This window comes from Cupressus sempervirens, chromosome 4 (assembly GCF_028749045.1).
Source record: "Cupressus sempervirens isolate cs-2001-9-10 chromosome 4, ASM2874904v1, whole genome shotgun sequence".
Lineage (NCBI taxonomy): Eukaryota > Viridiplantae > Streptophyta > Pinopsida > Cupressales > Cupressaceae > Cupressus > Cupressus sempervirens.
Window position 1 is genome coordinate 840,261,542 of NC_143121.1, and position 20,877 is coordinate 840,282,418.

The window sequence follows — 20,877 nt, forward strand, 5'->3', positions numbered from 1 at the left end:
ATTAATGATTATAATTTATTTCATATAATGTTATGGTTTATTTAATTAATTAATTAGTTTCCTTTATTGTTTAATAATTATATTTGGTATCTATGTTTTATAAGATTATTTCCTTTATTATCTTAATACTTATTTGATTTGGTTAATAGTTATATTTAATAATTATTAAAACACCTAGTTTTAAATTCATAGTTAAAATATTTATAATATTTGACATATAAGGAAATTATAAATAATTCTATTAAGCATTATAGATTCTATTGCGAAATAATTGAAATAACACTAAATAAAGAAACATTTAAAAAGACATTACTAAATTAAATAATCACAAAAGAAACAATTGAATAAATTCTATGAAATTAAAATCATCTCCACTAGCTAATTGTGAGGTGATTAAATAATTTCCAAGGAATTGACTAAATAACTTTTAAGAAATTTAAAAATCAACTAAGTGAAAATCAACTAAATTTAACAATTGTCGGATAATCAAATAAATATCTTCTAAGAAGCAAAAGATCATCTCTATTAAATAATTGTGAAATTTTTAACTATGTCGTTTCCACAAAAGTCAAATTAAATAGTCTAAGAACTAAATTATTCATAAAATATTTAAATAATCATTTCTAAAAAACTCACTAAACATTTATACAAATTACTTAAAAGGAAGCACATTAAATATTTATGAAGATTAAAAAATAATTTACTCTATACATATTAGCACATTTAAATGTTTACGAAATATTTAAATAAGTTGTTTCTAAGAATTAAAAATTAAATAAAACTCAATAATAAGATCACAAGTCACACTTAACAAATTATCTATAAGTATATTGAGGTTTGTAAGTAGTAGCCTAGAGGGGTAGTGACACGTAGCTCAATTGGCAAGAGAATCTTGAGGTAAAGCACAAGGTCACAAGTTCTAGTCTCTTGCTAACCCATGTGATATTTGAGGACATGTCATGCCTACGCTGCTGATCATGTTAAAAAGTTTACTCAATGCACTGCAGTTTATAGGGGGTGTTATACCCGATTGTTGCAGTCTAAATTTAATTATTTAATATTTTTATGAAATGATAGAATTTAAATAATTATTTAATCGACTTTAGAAAGTTAATTAAGTCATAAATGAATAATGATGGTACAATAAAGTAACCAAAAAATAATTGTTATAAAAGAGATTGGGAATTGGCAAAAAGGGGATATGGATAATTTGGATTAATTTATATCTTCAGTTTGAGAATATCTCTCAATTGTGCCTGAGTTTGTCATGTCGCCTCCCCTCTTGAAATAGCAATCAGATTTGTTTGTACATTTGTCAAAATTGGAACTGTTGTGTGTATCATTTTCTCTTATATGTTTTGGGATATTTGGAGTGTATTAGAGCCTTGAGCCTACCAGCATGTTGGGCTGAGGATAATGATTGAAAAGAGACAACATTATATAATATATTAGAGAAGAGGATAGCGTTCTCTGGATACAAAGGGAAATGTTGAGCTGGATATTCTAGCCATCTTGCATGAAATGGCAAGAGGATTAAAAAGGTTAAATGAAGCCATCAACCATTTGGGGGAGATAAGGAATAATAGTGTCAATGGAGAGAATAACAAGTATGGTGAGAGTTCAGTCATTGGTGGACCCACACGCATCAATCCATCAATTCAACTGATTATTAATAAATGGTCTGGTTGTCAAACAGATACAGCATGCTTTCCCTGAAATGTGGGATTTGGATAATTGAAGAACAAGTTCTCACAATAGTTTTCATTTAAGGTTTAAGTAGGTTTCATCATAATACTTTCCATCTAGTCTTTTAGCTCATTATACACCCAAAATGATGTACAAATCTGCAGCAATGCACTCCCTTTTAAGAGTAGTACATGGCAAGAACTGTGTACCATGATTTCCTTTTTTAAGGCATGTTTATTTTGTTGTGTGCATTGCAAAAATCATAGAAATGCATAGTACCAAAAATGCATAGCCATCAGTACCAAATGTAACCTAAATTGTTAAAACTGTTATATTGATGCCTTAAAATCAGTAATAAGTTTGTTTAAACTGACACTTCTGTTATGTCTTACGATTTATTAATTTCTACAATCAATTTTCTTGTGTTATTATGTCTTAAATCACATTTCTATAGTTTTCAACTGATTATTAATATATGGTCTGGTTGTCAAACAGATACAGCATGCTTTCCCTGAAATGTGGGATTTGGAAGAAAGGTTGGTAAGATTGAAGATTTTGGTTATCAAAACCCAGTTTAGTGGTTGATTCAAATTCTATAATTTAAATGCAGAGTTAAATTTATTTTGCCAGTGATTGTATAGTGCAATACTGAGAAAAAAGTCAAGATTCGCGTCAGTTGATATCTTCTCTTGAAATCTGACAAAATGCTGTTGAGTTTTAAGGATAGGTAAATTTGAGTCATTCAACCATCTATTTTAGTTGTAGTTCATTACAAGTAATTATATTCTCCTTTTGTCATTTACTATTAGTTATCAATGCCTCTCCTTGTCCTCAAACTGAATGCTTTTAGCTTTCTTGATTCCCATATAATTTACATAAAAGAAAATTGCATTTTTTAAAAAGAACTTTCTGAATAATATTATGGATTGTGGAAGCTTGAAGTCTCTAAATTGTTACATTTTTATTTGGCTTGTTTTCAGAAACCCTCTTTACTTGCATAATGAAACTGGAAATCGAAAAAATTCAAATTATGTAAGGGAGATGGTCATGGTTGTCATAGGATAACCCTTTTTCTCTATTATGGTAGAGGAGTTCCATAAGAGAAGATAAAGATCTCTAAGATAAGATAAATTTATTAATGTCCAACAAGAGACCAAGATATCAATGGAAACATAGAACAAACATGATATATCAGAATCAACATATATTCCAGAGAACAATGCTATTTGCAATAGAAATAATGCTCTGACTTCTCAGATCCGAACCAAGAATATGGAACGGAATAGAGTGAGGGTTGAATCCCACCAAAACCAGAAAGCCAAGTAGGGAAGATCCTTCACTTTTGATATGGCGAACAATATTAAACTCTAATAAGAATTCACAATACAAAGAAATAATCCAAAATCACATACTAAACAACTACTTATAGACAGTCATAAATACCCCTACAGAGAAACGTCTCAAGGGTTTACAAGTAACATTGACACGACAACAAAAATAAAAGATGGGTCCAAAATATACATAAATCAATCGGAACCACAAATAGAAATATTATTAACTTGGGCCCCATATTTATTAATTAAAGGTCCTTTTATTATATTATTTAAAATCTGGGACCAATTAATTAATTAATTAAATTAACTTATTACATTCAAATTTGGGGACATGGTAGTTAGCCAATCATTGATTAAAATTAATGACATTTCAATAATCTCTCAAATTGTATGCCTAATTTTTTTCTTCCATTTTAATTTATTTTGTATTAATGATGGATGTTTCTCTTTTCAATTTAAATTAAAGAATGGTTAGACTATCAATTGATAGCTCAATTACATTGGCATGTATTAGTATGAACTATTTCATGCTTTAGATAAAAGAAAATTCAAATGAAGAATAATTGGCCTTTTTTTGGGTGTATGAATGCATAGCTAATAGTTTTCTTCTTCTTATAGTTATACTCTCTCTTTTATGACTTAATTTGGTCTTCTACTTAAATGAATGTTGCGAAGATGTGAGGTCTATTTCCTATTCAAACTATTGTTGCTAACATGAGAGTTTTGTCTTCGCTGGATTGCTTTGTTGATCACCCATGAAAGTAATTGTTTCATTATCTGATATAACATTTTCTCTTGCTACTTTATCCTTCATAGGTTTGGTTCTATAATAATTGGCGGGATGAAATCAATTTGGTCAAGGAAAAAGACTCAAAGAGACACCAAAGTTTCTGGAGGAAAAAAGCATCAGCGTGGTTCTTTCTCATTCATTGGGGGGATGCAGGCAAGTCTGTGAGAAAAATTGTATTTGATTTTCATTCGGTGTTTAAATTTTCTATTGTTTCCAATTATTGAAAATTTATTCCCGATTAACATTTTAATGAGACAGTCATATGATGTATGCTAGTCATATGGGATACGTTATGTTAATATACTACTGTATATTCTTGTTATTTGCATAAACATTTATGTCTTCATCTTTCCCTAAAGTATTGTTGTCACAGACATACTGTACATTTGTCTTTTAAGGATTATCTCTTTGTAGAAGCTCAATGTTTCCTTTTTTCTTTAAGAAGCTTCCGGTTTTGTAAAGCTTCTCTATCTATTTTTGTACTCTGCATACCCAATAGTATAGTGTGTGCAATATGTGCAGTTGTGGCTATCACTGCGTATCTTTAATTGTCATAATCATGGTCATCCTAATTGGGATCAGATCCTAATGACTGACCTGCAGTTTGGTTCATGCCAAATTACAATTTCTCACCCTTGTCGTAACACCAAGGCATCATATATGGAAGTTTATACATCTTTGAGTGTGTTTATGTTTTATCCTCCATGAGTCCAGCCTTCCAGCAAATAGCATAATTTTAGAATCATTTTGTGGCCTCCTATGCTTATGCTTCCATTACACAATCCGTGGAAGCTCTGTACAACACTATAAGCTTTCCCTTTATGTAAGATATGCAATTTCTGGGTGCAGATCAGCAATTTAAATGCATAGATTTCCAATGTTCAGGCGCAAATCTAAAACTTATGGATGCACATATACTTCTTGTCACAGTGTAACTTATAGGCATAAATCTATGATATCTGAGCATGTATTTGCAGTTTCTAGCCATAGATATGGATTAAAATCTTTCCAATAGATAGTAAATGTGAAAGATCCCTGATGGATCTCTGTTGCAAATCTGCTGTAGATTTTTTTTGTTTTTTTGTTTTTTCCTGTTTATTAATGTTTTCTTGTAGAACTAGACGGAAATGCAGAAGAGTTTGTTTGTTTTTGTGTTTTTGATGATTATTCCACATAGAAATGAGAAGTCGCAAATGGCAAGAAAAGAGTCTGAAAATAAATAACAGTATGCAGTAAAGTCAGAGTTGATACAAATCGTACCAGGCAGATCTCTGAATTATAGAGCCAAATAAAAGATCCAGTACATTTCCTCTAACAATGACGCCACAACTGGCTGATGAAAACGGGCTGATAAGATGCAAGAATCTGCTGCTGAGTAACCGATTTTTCTATGTATCCAAGTGCTGCAAATGACAGAGTACGGCTGCAAGTACGGCTGCAAGAAATGGTAGTCTACGGCTGCTAGAATTCACCTCCCATACGCCAAAGAACATGCCCAACAAAACAACTGTAGGCCCAAGCTGAAGTGGTGTCTACCTTCCTCCTGAATACTGTTGAAACTACTGACAAACCAATACCCAATGCTGCTAAGGGTTACGTCCCAGCCAGCAATTACCTTGGAGTTTGCGTCCCAGAATGCAAATCGCTCAAGCAGAGCAAATTTGAAAAGAAGTGTTTGAAAAATATGCATAATCATGAGAAATGGCGCCCATCTCCTTATAACCCCTTGCAAAGCAATTTGAACCCTAAAGTGACCCCCAATTGGCGTTGGCTATAAAAAAATGAATTAAATCTTATTTTAAAGTGACCATGTCACTAGAAAATGACCTTTTCCACCATAGTAATAAATCCGTTCACCGAATTGCCCTGAGACCAAAGAGGAAGATTTAGAGAGTTTCAAGACCTTTCCAACGAGCTATCATAACATGGGATACGCACCCAGATGAGGCCAAAATTCCCTTATTACTCCAAAATGGCTATTAACTTAGCCTTATTTAAATATTAAATGCTAACTTAGGAAATATTAAAAATATAACCCAAATAGCCACAAACTGCCCAACTGACATCACAAACCATCAAATCATCCTGTCACCTGTCTGTGACTGAAGTTGGAAATCAAGAATCCACTGGCAGTCTCATCCCTAAAATCTAGGGATGCTCCTAAAATTTAGGAAACAAGCCCTATCCCTCTGAAACTGAACCCAAAGGGTCATCTCATGGAAACCCAGCCCTGGGCATGATCATACATCCTAAAAAGTAGGAATGAACCCCATAAATGTAGGAACTACCTCCTAAAAACAAGGAACGTCACCCAACTGATCAATACCCACCAGAAAATCAAGTCCCCAACACTGAATAACCATACTGGGTCTCTATCCAACCCTGTCAGCCTACAAGACCCCATAATAAGCTGACTCACATGTCTCTGTTAGACTGCGCTAGAGTGGGGACATGATAGTCCTCCCCTCTCGGAGATGCTTGCCCACAAGCAACTATAATGCAGGATGCTGTAAAATGCTTTCACCCTCCTAGGTGGCATCCTCTATGGGAAGATCTCTTCATCGAACCAAATACTCTCGAATCACCCGGCTTCTCAGCCGTCGTTCCCTCACCTCAAGAATCTCATCAGGGACCAAAATCAATTTACCTTCCTCATCCATAAGAGGTAATTCGGGTGAAACTATAATATGTTGTCCAAGGGCCTTTTTTAGGCAAGATACATGAAATACATTATGAACTTTGCTGCCATGTGGTAACTCAACCTCATATGCAACCTCTCCCACTCACCTGAGTATCCTGTATGGACCATAAAAACGTGGTTTGAGCTTCTCAGCTCCCCCCCTTTTTAGGGTGCTCTGCTGATATGGTTGTAAACGCAGAAAGACCATATCATCCACCTCAAATGCCCTCTCAATCCTGTGCCTGTCAGCGTACATCTTTTGCTGATTTTGGGCCTGCTGCAAATTCTCCCTAAGAGATCTCATGACATCCTGGTTCTCTTGTAACCAATCCTGAGCCAAGGGAACTCTACTGTCACCAAATGCCAAATCAGTGAAAGATAATGCCTCATATCCATAGAGAGCTCTGAAAGGCGTCATGCCAATGGACATATGATGCGTAGTATTATAACAATACTCGCCCAAATGCAGCCAACGCACCCATGCTTTTTGCTGCCCTGACACATAGTTACACAAATATCCCTCAACCCATTTGTTAACTATTTCTATCTGCCCATCCGTTTGAGGGTGGTAACTAGTACTAGGTGTTAACAAAGTACCAGCTAGTGTAAAAAGTTCCTGCCAGAAGGAACTCATGAATCTGCTGTCCCTATCACTCACAATGGTCTTGGGAAGACCATGAAGTCTAAACACCTCCCTGAAGAACAACTCAGCCACCTGCGATGCTGTAAAATCTAATGCAATGGGAAAGAAGTGGGCATACTTCATTAGCCTATCCACAACAACATAGATGCAATCTTTCCCCTGAACCCGAGGAAGACCTGTAATGAAATCCATGGAGATCCATGTCTGCTTCTGTTCCGGTATAGGCAAGGGCTGCAATAATCCCGCTGGGTAGGTATGTTCCGACTTGTTCTACTGACAAGTCATACACTCACGGACATGGCGTAAAACATCATCTTTGAGACCCTTCCAAGAGAATCTCTCACGTACCACCCTGTAAGTCTTACCATATCCTGGGTGTCCGGCTGTAGGAATATCATGGAGAGCATGCAAAATTTGTTCCTTCAACTGAGAACCCGGAACAAGGTAAATCCTGTCTTTATAGTAGATAATATCATCTACCACACTGTATCTGTCATCCACTATCAATCCCTCCATAATCTCACAAGCATGCTGATCTTTGGAGTATTCAACTAAAAGTTGAGCCTTCCAATCTGCTAAAATCTCGCTCAATGAACATAGGGCAGCCAATGAAGGTTTCCTAGAGAGTGCATCAGCCACAGTATTATTCTTCCCCTTTATGAATTCGATATCAAAGTCATAAGCCTGAATTTTGCTAACCCATTTTTGTTGTCGATCATTGAGCTCTGTTTGATTTAGGAAATACTTCAGACTGTTATGGTTTGTTCTCACCACAAATTTACTGCCAACAAGATAATGTCTGAACTTGGCTAACGCATGCATAATAGCCAACATTTCCTTATCATAGGTAGAGTACAACTTTTCATTGTTTTGCAACTTCCTGCTCTCATAGGCAATGGGGTGTCTATTCTGCATCAACACCACTCCTATACCCAAGCCCGACGCATCACACTCCAAGACAAATGGCTGCGAGAAATCAGGTAGTGCCAAAACGGGGCAAGTACTCATAACCTCCTTGAGTCTATCAAAGACCCCCTGTGCTTGTTCTGTCCATCTGAACGATCCTTTCTTTGTGAGATCTGTTAAAGGTGCTGCCAGCTGTGAGAAACCCTTCACAAATCTTCTATAATAAGCACACAATCCAAGGAACCCTCGTAACTTAGTAATGTTCCGAGGAACAGGCCAATTCTGAATCGTTTGAATCTTCTCTTCATGCACCTTCACCCCCTCAGCACTGATCACATGACCCAAATATAACACCTCCCCCAATCCAAACTCACATTTGGAAAGCTTAGCAAATAGAGACTGACTCTCCATTATGCTAAGTACCTCCTCGAAATGTCTGAGATGGTCCTCCCAAGTACTGCTATAAATCAATATGTCGTCAAAAAACACTAGAACCGATTTCCTCAACTACTTGTTGAAGATACTATTCATAGAGGACTAGAAAGTAGCTGGTGCATTGGTAAGGCCAAAAGGCATTACCAGAAACTCATAGTGCCCATAGTGACAACGGAAGGCGGTCTTGTTTACATCCTCTGGTCGTACACTTATCTGATGATAACCTGAACGAAGATCAATCTTAGAGAAGTAGACAGCCCCATGTAACTCATCTAACAACTCATCAATGTGTGGAATGGGATATCTGTTTTTTATTGTCTTCTTGTTCAAAGCTCTATAGTCTACACACATCCGTAGAGTCTCATCCTTCTTCTTAACAAGCACTATAGAAGAAGCAAAGGGGCTGGAACTAGGTCGAATGAAACCCATGTCCAATAGCTCATGAATAGTCTTCTCAATTTCATCCTTATAGGCTCTAGGATGATGGTATGGGGTAGTAATCACTGGCTTCGCTATATCCTCCAACTCTATACCATGCTCAAACCCTCTATCTGGTGGCACTCCAGGAGGTATATCACCAAACACTCTACTGTGACGATCCATCACTGACTGAATGTCCACATGAAATACACGGCCATCCTGAGATATGGGTGTTTTGGATTTAACCAAACAGTGTGTAGCCCAAAGCACATCATTATGCCTAAGGATGGTCTCCATCCTGCGAGAAGTCACCTCCCTGGGTCCACCATCTGACGCTGCCCTCAAAATCACCACCTGCCTGCCAAAAAGAAACTCTAACTGCATACGGTGGTGATCAATAATGTAACGCCCAATACCCTGTAACCACTGCATGCCCAAAACCACATCATAATCTTCTATGGGAAGCACATAGAAGTCATCAGTCAAAGTATAATCTCCCATCTGAATACTAAGCTGTGGAATTCGCTTGGTACAACCCAAAATGGCACCATCAGCCACCTTCACTCCAAAACCACCAAACTCCTCGTACTGTAAGCCACGCCTCTCAACTAATTTTTGATCAATAAAGTTATGCGTAGCAACTGTGTCTACCAAACTGGTGATCTGCTTACCCTTAAGTGTACCTTTCAACCGGAAGGCATGAAACTTAGGATAACTGGAGAGGGTAGCCATAGCTACTTTAGCTGATGCCACAGGCTCAGCGGTGTCTAACTCCAACTGTGTCCAAAACTGCTCAACATTCTCTGTATTATCCTCAATATCAGTATCAGGAACCTCCTCATCCCCTAACTCAGAAGTTACCTCAATCAAATGAACCTTTCCTTTACCCATGCAACGGTGTCCTGGTTCCTATGGTTCTTTGCAGGAAAAACACAACTTTTTCCTCCTCAATTCATTCCTCGTCTCCTGATTCATCCAAGGAGTTTTAGATGAGGTCCCTCCTTTGTTCTGTGTCGTATTGGCCTTCTGTGCAGGCCGTGAATCTCTAAATGGTTTCTTATCTGCCTGATAAGAAGTGGGAACAGTATCCAATCTCAATGTCACATCAATAGCCTCCTTAAGAGTAGCTGGTTGGAAAGCATGTACCAATCCTTTTAGTCTATCCTGCAAACCCTCAATGAACAACATCACACTACGTTTCTGGGGCATATCCGGTACCATAACTGCAATATGCTGGAACTCATTAATATAGGCTTCTGCATGACCAGTTTGTTTAAGGTGAGCCAACTCCCTGTAATAAAGTTCTGTATTCTTACGGTCAAATCGTGCAATGAGTCGCTCGGTGAACTCAGCATAGGAGTGAACTAAGGCGTGATCCTGGGTGACCAATTCATGGTGCCACCAATCATAGGCAATCCCCTCTAAATGCAACACAGCAAACTGAATAGCCTCACGCTCAGGCATGGGCCTCAATGAAAGGTATATGTCCAGCTTGTAGACCCAAGCTCGTGCACTAGTGTCTCCTAAGCCATTATATGGGGCCAATGTAATCCTCCGAGTAGCTCTATTGAGGTCATAATTCTGCTGCTGTTGTGGTAGTCTATTACCACGATCTCCCCTGAACCTGGTTGTATCTCTACACTGTGCACAATACTGGGGAAGAGGGAAGACGTCCCTAACCTCAGGAGGTAGGGCTCTCCACTCAGTTGTGGCCGCCAAAACTAACTCCTGAAACCCCACTTCTGGTGGTTCCACCTGTGTTGGTCGTTCACCTAGTATGAATTGGGGAAGCAATGGCCTATTCGTAGGTGTACGATGGCGATGCCTCGTACTAGAATGAAGGGAGCTCCCAACTGAAGAATGGGACTGATGATTGCGCTGACTACCAACCACTGAAACTGATCTACTTTGCCTGCCACTGTGTCCACCCATCTCCAAACGCTCCAAGGTATCTTGTAACCTGTCTAGAGCCTGAGCGATCCTGGGCTGAGTAGTGAATAGCGTCCGCACTATCTCTCTTTCTTCTGCCTCTGTAGGCATGCCGTCGCCAACAGCACCCTGTGCCTCACCCATAGCTGGTATCTGTGCGTCTCTGGCGGCCTCTGCTTGCCACTAGTTTCTCCTGCGCTCGTAGGATTTGTGTATTTCTCCACCAGGATGCATAGATTTGTATTCAATCCACCAACTAGTGACTACCCAGATGCTGAAATGATTTATCAAAAAAATTTATCCAATACCCAGATGCCAAAATCTGTTGTGACAATTTCTCACAAACCCTACAGGCTGGCAGGATGTAAGCTCTGATACCACTGAAAGATCCCTGATGGATCTCTGCTGCAAATCTGTTGTAGATTTATTTTATTTTTTTGTTTTTTCCTGTTTATTAATGTTTTCTTGTAGAACTAGACGGAAATGCAGAAGAGTTTGTTTGTTTTTGTGTTTTATGATGATTATTCCACATAGAAATGAGAAGTAGCAAATGGCAAGAAAAGAGTCTGAAAGTAAATAACAATATGCAGTAAAGTCAGAGTTGATACAAATCGTACCAGGCAGATCTCTGAATTATAGAGCCAAATAAAAGATCCAGTAAATTTCCTCTAACAATGACGCCACAATTGGCTGATGAAAACGGGTTGATAAGATGCAAGAATCTGCTGCTGAGTAACCGATTTTTCTATGTATCCAAGTGCTGCAAATGATAGAGTACGGCTGCAAGTAGAGCTGCAAGAAATGGCAGTGTACGGCTGCTAGAATTCACTTCCAATACACCAAAGAACATGCCCAACAAAACACCTTCCTCCTGAATACTGTTGAAACTACTGACAAACCAATACCCAATGCTGCTGAGGGTTACATCCCAGCCAGCAATTACCCTGGGGTTTGGGTCCCAGAATGCAAATCGCTCAAGCAGAGCAAATCTGAAAAGAAGTGTTTGAAAAATATGCATAATCATGAGAAATGGCGCCCATCTCCTTATAACCCCTTGCAAAGCAATTCGAACCCTAAAGTGACCCCCAATTGGCGTTGGCTATAAAAAAATGAATTAAATCTTATTTTAAAGTGACCATGTCACTAGAAAATGACATTTTCCACCATAGTAATAAATCTGTTCACTGAATTGCCCTGAGACCAAAGAGGAAGATTTAGAGAATTTCAAGACCTTTCCAACGAGCTATCATAACATGGGATACGCATCCAGATGAGGCCAAAATTCCCTTATTACTCCAAAATGGCTATTAACTTAGCCTTATTTAAATATTAAATGCTAACTTAAGAAATATTAAAAATATAACCCAAATAGCCACAAACTGCCCAACTGACATCACAAACCATAAAATCATCCTATCACCTGTCTGTGACTGAAGTCGGAAATCAAGGATCCACTGGCAGTCTCATCCTTAAAATCTAGGGATGCTCCTAAAATTTAGGAAACAAGCCCTATCCCTCTGAAACTGAACCCAAAGGGTCATCTCATGGAAACCCAGCCCTAGGCATGATCATACCTCCTAAAAAGTAGGAATGAACCCCATAAATCTAGGAAGTGCCTTCTAAAAACAAGGAACGTCACCCAACTGATCAATACCCACCAGAAAACCAAGTCCCCAACACTGAATAACCATACTGGGTCTCTATCCAACCCTGTCAGCCTACAAGACCCCATAATAAGTTGACTCACATGTCTCTGTTAGATTGAGCTAGAGTGGGGACATGACAAAATGAAAATACAAATCACTAGGTTCTACTGTTGCAAGATGTGGAGAGATCCCATATCTACTCATGCTCCTCGATAGTGCTGTTGCAAAGGGAATATACATAAGTACTACAGAATTGATAGAAGTACCTTTGAATGGAAAAATCTCATCAACAACTATAGGGGATGCAGTCAAAATAGGAAACTAATATCCTCAATCAGGAACCCTAGAAGAATATGATTTTTTTGTATCCTTCTGATTATTGATTACTAAAATGAATTGCATGATATTTCAAACCCTATGGTACTGTAATTAGTGATAAAAAATTTAGAATTTTTATTCAATCATCTACATAGGTACACTGCCCTGTGAGACGGGGGACGGTGGGACGAGGGGACAAGTTTTTGAGACAAGGGGATAGAGGGGCCTTTATTTGGGGATGGCGGCAGGGGACGGGGGGATGGTGGGGGGAGCATGTAATGTCCCCGTTATAAAATAAATGATTTAATCTTTGTAATGGGCCGATTGATTTATTTTATCTTGGATCCATTTTATTTTGTTTTGTTTTTGTAGTTTGTGTCACCGTCGGCTAACTTTATACACCCTCGGAAAGCTTTTCCCGATGGGTATTTAAGCATAGCTCGTAGTAGTCTGTAGGCATGCTTTTGGATTTCCTTTCTCTGTACTACAAATTCCTATTGGAGTTCGGCATTGTTCGCCATTTCGGAAGTGAACTTGCTCAGTTTCGGTGGGAATCAACCCTCACCCTATTCTGGTGGTGTTCTTGGTCTGTATCTGGCAAATTGTGGACTTAATTGCATATCTGTTCCTGTTGGTGAATTTGTGGACTCTGCGTATGCAAATTGTCTATGTTACTCTCTGCATTTCTAAGAGGTATTAATTAACTTGTATTATTGTTCTGCATTAGGCACTGTAGGCTGACCGTACAGCCTCATTATCTCCTTCCAGACAATTCCCTCCACTTGTACGGCCTCCAACTCCATTCCATTCCTTACCTCGCCGTATGGCCTTAGAATATCACCATATGACTTCATTGTCACCATCCTAGTGTAGTGTACAGCATTCAATTTCCCATATGGCAATCTTACCCCCCCGTACGGCCATTCTATGTACTCTCCCTCATTCCGTACGGCCACAATTTGCATCCCATTTAAACCATATGGTACCTAGCAATCATTGTATGGCATTCTCCCTAACCAAATGGTCTCCCTCATAGCCGTACGACTTACTACTATCCCGTATAGTCCACTTTCCACCTCCGTATGGACTGTTACTTGCTTGTGTTCACTTCTGCAGTTGATCTCTCCACCATACGGCTATCTCTGGAAGCCTTTCAACACCGTATAGACCTCCTGAAGGGATAATCTGCAACCTTCTTATTCAAACAGGCTTGGAAATCTCTTCACTGCTTGATGTGGGACATTACAGTGGTATCAGAGCTCTCTGATCTTGCCAGCTTGTGGATGGTGAATGAGAGTTTATAGCCAGAAGAGAAGAACACATTCCGTTGATCGAATGGTTGATGAACGGGAATCGACCAGCATCGAACTTGTGGCACTTTTGAGGGAACTTGCCCGAAATCAAGCGTAGATCACGGATACGCAGCAACTCATGGAGGAAACCCTCAAGAAGTTGGCAGAGAACAAAATATCTGGAGATCAAAATGGACACAGCGCAAACTCAGTATCGGGTAAACCACACCCTCAGCCAGCACGTTCTCAACCTTCCATGCCGACCTTCCCACCACGGACGGAAGCACATCACAGAGAGGGACTACCAACTTTCGAAGAGATAAGAGAGGACTGGAGAAATGCAAACCTTGAAGAAGACATTTCCTACAAAGATTATGCAGATGTAAGAATGAGATACTCGGGAGGCAGAAACAAAGGAGGATACTTTAACGATGATCTTAGAAGAAAATTGAGTAAGGTGAATCTGTCTCCATTTGACGGATCAGGTTCCATTTCAGCGCAAGCATGGGTGATGAAAGCCAATACATACTTCCAGCTGAATCCTATGCCAGAAGAAGAAGCAATCAAATTTGTCACGTTGCACTTGGAGGAAGTTGCACATGAATGGTGGTACCACGGCACTATCACACTAGGGCATGATCAAATAAAGACCTATGCGGAGTTTATGGAGAGATTAATAAAATGATTCGATGGGAAAGACCCCGAGCTTAATTTCAAAGATCTGGCACAGCTGAGGCAAACTAGATCAGTAGATCAGTTCATTGCAGAATTTCAGAGACTTTCTGTGTTGGTCATGGACATCTCCAAAAGGAGGTGGATCGTACTCTTTATGGACGGGCTGGCAGAACCACTAAAGGGTTGGGTGAAGGGATTCAATCCATCAAACCTGTCGAAAGCGATCAATAAGGCACGAAGCATGGCATCGTCATCGGCATCTTCCTTATCCTCTCAGAGTCACTCACATCCGAAACCGCCGACGTTTCCGAGGGACAAACCTTCGCCCAAGAAGCCGTCACTGAATGAAGCATCCCGACAAGAACTTTGAAGGAAGAAGTTGTGCTTCAATTGCAAGGGGCTTTGGGAGCCTGGCCACCGATGCCTCGGGAAGGGGAAGATCCATTACATCAAGGTAGTGTCCGATGAAGAGGACGAACACAAACAATAGGAAATGCTAGTGGAAGATATCCAACCTAGCAGTGACACCAGCATGGCCAGTTTAAACTGTACAGAGAGGATTGCCACCTTGGTATAGCGCAAGGAATCCATTGCATTGGTTGACAGTCTGAGGTGCACAGTTTTCTGTGTACGGGGTACCCTTCAAAGACAAAGGGTCATGGTGTTGGATAGTGGAGCTACTTTGAACTTCATAAACTCATCCTTGGTAAAGCGTAGAAGTCTTCCTATGGAAGCACACTTAGGCTTTCAGGTCAAGGTTGTCAGAGGGACTTTCCTGCCCTACACGCACCTTGTTCCCCAGCTAAGCATCACAATGGCGAATCACATAATGACGGAGGACTTTTTCATAGTGGATCTCGCCGACATGGAAGTCATTCTTGGCATATAGTGGATGGAGATGCTTGATGAGTACACTCAGAGTTTCAAGTGAATAGACTTCACTTTTGTGGTTGACGGGAAGAAGGTGGTCCTCCAAGGGATGGCAAATGAAGGGCCGAAGAAAGTTTCTACACATCGGATGGAGGCAATCCTCTGGCACGATGACGTTGCATGGGCTGCATATTGTTTTATCTCGACGGAACCCATAAAGGGGCACCAAACACCTCCACAGGATAAAGAGCTTCAAGATATTTTAAGTAGGCATGAAAAAGTTTTCATGGATATTCCTCCTGGCATACCATCGCATGGGGGTCTGAACACACAATAGAGTTGGAATTAGGGGCAAAACCAATCATAACCACACCGTACCGCCACCCCAAGAAATTCAAGGATGAGATCGAACAAACAATTCAAGAGTTGCTTGAGAAAGGATGGATCCATCCCAATTCTAGCCCGTTTGCGTCATCTGTGGTGTTGGTCAAAAAGAAGGATAGAACGATGCGCATGTGTGTGGACTATCGCACACTGAACAAAAGGACAATAAAGAACAGGTACCCCATCCCAAGGATAGATGAGCTGTTGGATGAACTACATGACGCGGTCTATTTTTCAAAAATAGATCTCCGTTCTGGATACCATCAGATCCAAATGAGGGAAGAAGATGTGGAAAAAATGACTTTCTGTTGCCACTACAGACACTATGAGTTCCTAATCATGCCATTCGGTTTAACCAATGCACCTGCTACATTCCAATCGTGCATGAACCGCATCTTCAACAAACAGTTGCGTAAGTATCTATTGGTATTCTTTGATGATCTTATTTATAGCAGGACATGGGAGGAGCACTTGAAGCATCTGAACGAAGTTCTAAGTATCATGGAGGAACAATCCTTGTTCGTGTAATGTCCCCTCTTTAGTTCGACATGACATTGATCATGTATTTTGCCTATTCCAGACTCTTGTAGGCAAATGGTGTGGAGAGAGAATCAATTCTGCGGATCAGATGGTCATATCTTGCTCTTGAAGAAGTGTTAAGAGGTTATATTTTATTATTAGGTGTTATTGGGGCCTACATGTTATAATTTTAAGTTGAGTTGCACTTTTTATTTTATAAAATTACTTTATTATAAAAAGTGCATTATAATGAGATTTTATAAAGGATGTTTCTAGAAGTTCTAAAAAAAGTGCATTATAATGAGATTTTATAAAGGATATTTCTAGAAGTTCTAGCAACTTCTTAGAAAAGTGAATAAATAGAGGGCTGGGCCTCTCATTTTGGACATGCTTGGATTTGAGATTTCTTCTACTTCTTCCATTGTGGAGCAAATTTGTAGTCTCTTGGGTCTGCAAATTATTATTTGATCTTTGGGAACGAATCACTCCCTTGGATTGGCGACTTTGAGGGTGTGAAATATCACTTGAATTGTTGCATTTGAGGAGTTGGTAATTCAGCCATCTCATTTGGACTTCATTGAGATTCAATTATAAGGGTTTACTTTGGTTGGAATAAGGGTTTCAGTTGTGCCCTAGCATTTGTGGATTGATTAACAGGGTTTGAAGGCACAGTTGTGCATTATTTTCAGACTGCCAGTCGAGGGTTTGGACCCACGTTTTTGCTCATAACTCCTAATTGGCTTGACGGATGAATTTCATATTTTAGGGGGTTATTCAGAAACCCTAGGCGCCCAGATTTATTGCTTTTGGAGTGACAAAAAAACACTGCAATATTTTTATCTAGCAGCCGTACCAGGCCGTACCTATACGGCCCTGTCAGTTGGGCAGCAGCAGCAACTTTGTGAGTCGGTTTGGGGCAGATTGTGAGGTCTTCGTGTGGCATTAATTCAGCATTCATATCCGGCAAAATTGGAGCTATTTCAGGTGCACAAACTGAAGTTTTGATTGCCAAGATATTGCATGTTATGGATTAGAACAGTCAGCACTGTCATTGCATAAATAGTTATTTCCAGTCATTAATAACTGTTGTAAAAGTTTCGTCCTTTGCATTCCAAATCTGAACTGGGTTATTGTTCATGTCATAACATTGCATTGTCAAGAGCTTGATGTATTAGAAGTGCATAGTTGTCTCTCATTGTAATCAGTTCTATTTGCTGTCATAAAATCAGAATTGCATTGGACTTCATATTTGAGTTTCATATTGTCATCTATCTCTTAGATTGGTAGTGTTATAATCTGGAATTGTTGTTCATACATTATTGGCATCATATATTGAGGTTTCGTTGTACAACAATTAGTAATATTGCAGCCTTATTCGGTTACATGCCAACTGTTTGACAAAATTTCTAAGTCCAGTTTGAGGGTTTTAGTGGCCTTTATAGTAAGGGTCATTACAGTTCGCCAAATAGTCCAAATGTGAGCTTGGTATGATAGAGATATTGTAATTGGGGCATGTTGTCAGTCAATACGAGGTTCAAGTGCATTAGGAGAAGATTCAGGCTATCCTTGACTGGCCTCCCCCAAAATCACTCACGAATCTGTGAGGGTTCTTCAAATTATGCAGTTACTACAAGAGATTTGTCAAAGGTTTTTCTCAGCTCAACACACCTTTAACGGATCTAACGAGGAAGGGAGCTTTCCAATGGAACGAAGAAGCACAACTCAACTTAGATAAGCTAAAAGAGGCCATGAGCACTTACCCGGTTCTTGCACTGCCTAACTTCACCCAACCGTTCATTTTGGAATGCGACGCGTCTGGGGAAGGCATTGGAGTGGTTCTGATGCAGGATAGACACCCCATCGCCTATGAGAGCAGGAAGCATTACACCAGCAGAATGCTTGTATTCCATCTATGACAAAGAAATGCTAGCCATTGTACATGCACTAACCAAGTTCCGATAGTATCTGGTAGGTGCCAAGTTTGTCGTCCGTATGGATCGCAAAGTCTAAGATATTTCCTTGAGCAGCAGGACTTGAACGAACGGCAGCAAAAATGGGTAAGCAAAGTTCAGTCTTTCGATTTTGACATTGATTATGTAAAAGGAAAGAACAATGTTGTTGCAGATGCCTTGTCCAGAAAACCCACCATCTGCTTGCTGGAACAGATCTTAGCCGACTAGAAGGCACAACTGTTGGTAGAATATTCCAAGAATACGTTTGCCTGTGAGATAATGGATGGTCACATTCACAATGATCGGTACAAGGTGATGGATGATATCATCTATTATAAAGATCGGATCTACCTAGTGCCAGAATCCAAATTGAAGCAAAAGATCCTAAAGGAAGTGCACAACTCCCCTCTAGCTGGACATCTCGGCTTCCTTAAGATTTACAAGAGTATGCGGGAGAGATTTTCATGGAAGGGATTGAAAGGGGACATGTTGCAACATGTGAGAGTGTACGGTTTGCCAATAGAACAAATTTGAACAGAACCTTCCTATTGGACTGTTACAGCCTTTGTCGATTCCCGAACATAAGTGGGAAAGTGTATCAATGGACTTCACAACAGGTCTTCCCAAGGTGAACGGAAAGGACTACATCTTTGTGGTGGTTGATAGATTGACAAAGTATGCTCACTTCTTTGCCATCCCCTCAGACCTTCGGGCTGCACAAGTCGCCGAACTGTTTTTCAGAGAAGTCTTTCGCCTACACGGGTTACCCTGAAACATCATCAGTGATCAGGATGGATGATTCATCAGTATCTTCTAGACAGAACTATTTTGGATGGCAAGGACAAAATTATCGCCGAGCACAAGTTACCACCCGCAGATAGATGGCCAAACGGAAATTGTGAACAAATGGTTCGAAGGCTACCTACACAACTATGTCTCGGTACAACAATGTGCGTGGGTAAAATGGACCCATCTCGGGGGGTATTGCTACAATACCACGTATCACATGTCAATCGGGATGGTGCCATTCAAAGCTTTGTATAGGCACAAACCCCTCTCCTTCATCAACACAGTTCTGGGCGACAGTTGCGCTCCAAGGGTGAAGGATTGGCTTCAAGAGGGATAGGACATATTGAGGAGCTTGAAAGAAAACCTGCAGCAGGCACAAAATCGACAGAAGGTGTACGCCAACAGACATCGGATAGAGAGGAGTTTTGAAGTAGGGGATCTGGTCTATCTCCTGCTTTAGCCATACCGACAATCCTCATTTAAGGGGACAGGAAAGGAGAAACTGAAGCCACGTTTTTATGGTCCCTATCTTGTGATCCGTCGCATTGGTGAGGTAGTGTACAAATTGGATCTTTCAGAGGGTAGCCGCATTCACAATGTCTTCCATGTTTCCTATTTGAAGAAGGCTATCAGGCAAAATGTCACAAGTCACTACTAACCTTCCGTCACTTAGTAAGGAAGGGAAGCTCATTCTGGAGCCTGCTAAGATTCTCGAAGTACATGAAAAGGTCCTGCAGAACCGCACCATGAGAGAGTACTTGGTATGTTGGCGACACCTACTGTTGGACAACACAACGTGCTTTGGCATTGCACTTGCTTGAGGACAAGCAAATTTTGGGATGGGAGGACTGTAATGTCCCTGTTATAAAATAAATGATTTAATCTTTGTAACGGGCTGATTGATTTATTTTATCTCGGATCCATTTTATTTTGTTTTGTTTTCGTAGTTTTTGTCGCCGTCGGCTAACTTTGTACACCCTCGGAAAGCTTTTCCCGATGAGTATTTAAGCATGGCTCATAGTAGTCTATAGGCATGCTTTTGGATTTCCTTTCTCTGTACTGCGGATTCCTATTGGAGCTCGGCATTGTTCACCATTTTGGAAGTGAAAGACCACCCCTATTTCGCTTGCTTGGTTTTGGTGAGAATCAACCCTCACCCTATTCCGGTGGTGTTCTTGGTCTGTATCTAGAAAATTGCGGACTTAATTGCATATTTGTTCCTGTTGGTGAATCTATGGACTCTACGTATGCAAATTGTGTATGTTACTCTCTACATTTCTAAGCGGTATCAATTAACTTGTATTACTATTCTGCATTAGGCACTGTAGGCTGATTGTATGGCCTCATTATCTCCTTCCAGACAATTCCCTCGACCCGTACAGCCTCTAACTCCTTCATTCCATTCCTTACCTCACCGTACAGCCTTAGAATATCACCGTATGACTTCATTGTCACCATCCCAAGGTAGCATACAACATTCAATTTCCCATACGGCAATCTTATCCCCCCATACAGCCATTCTGTGTACTCTCCCTCATACCGTATGGCCACAATTTGCATCCTATTTAAACCATATGGCACCCAGCAATCACCATACGGCTTCTTGCAT

At 39.9% G+C, this 20,877-nt stretch overlaps 1 protein-coding gene across 5 annotated transcripts in view; it reads left to right on the forward strand.

The window, feature by feature from the left end:
• HEMG2 (Flavin containing amine oxidoreductase family) overlaps positions 1-20,877 on the forward strand; it is a 346,786-nt gene that overhangs the window by 289,157 nt on the left and 36,752 nt on the right. For all 5 annotated transcript variants that reach the window (XM_089827105.1, XM_089827106.1, XM_089827103.1 and 2 more), the window contains 2 exons: positions 2,182-2,222; positions 3,837-3,963. In XM_089827105.1, coding sequence (XP_089683231.1) covers positions 2,182-2,222; positions 3,837-3,963 — 168 coding nt within the window. The remainder of the gene's footprint in view (positions 1-2,181; positions 2,223-3,836; positions 3,964-20,877) is intronic.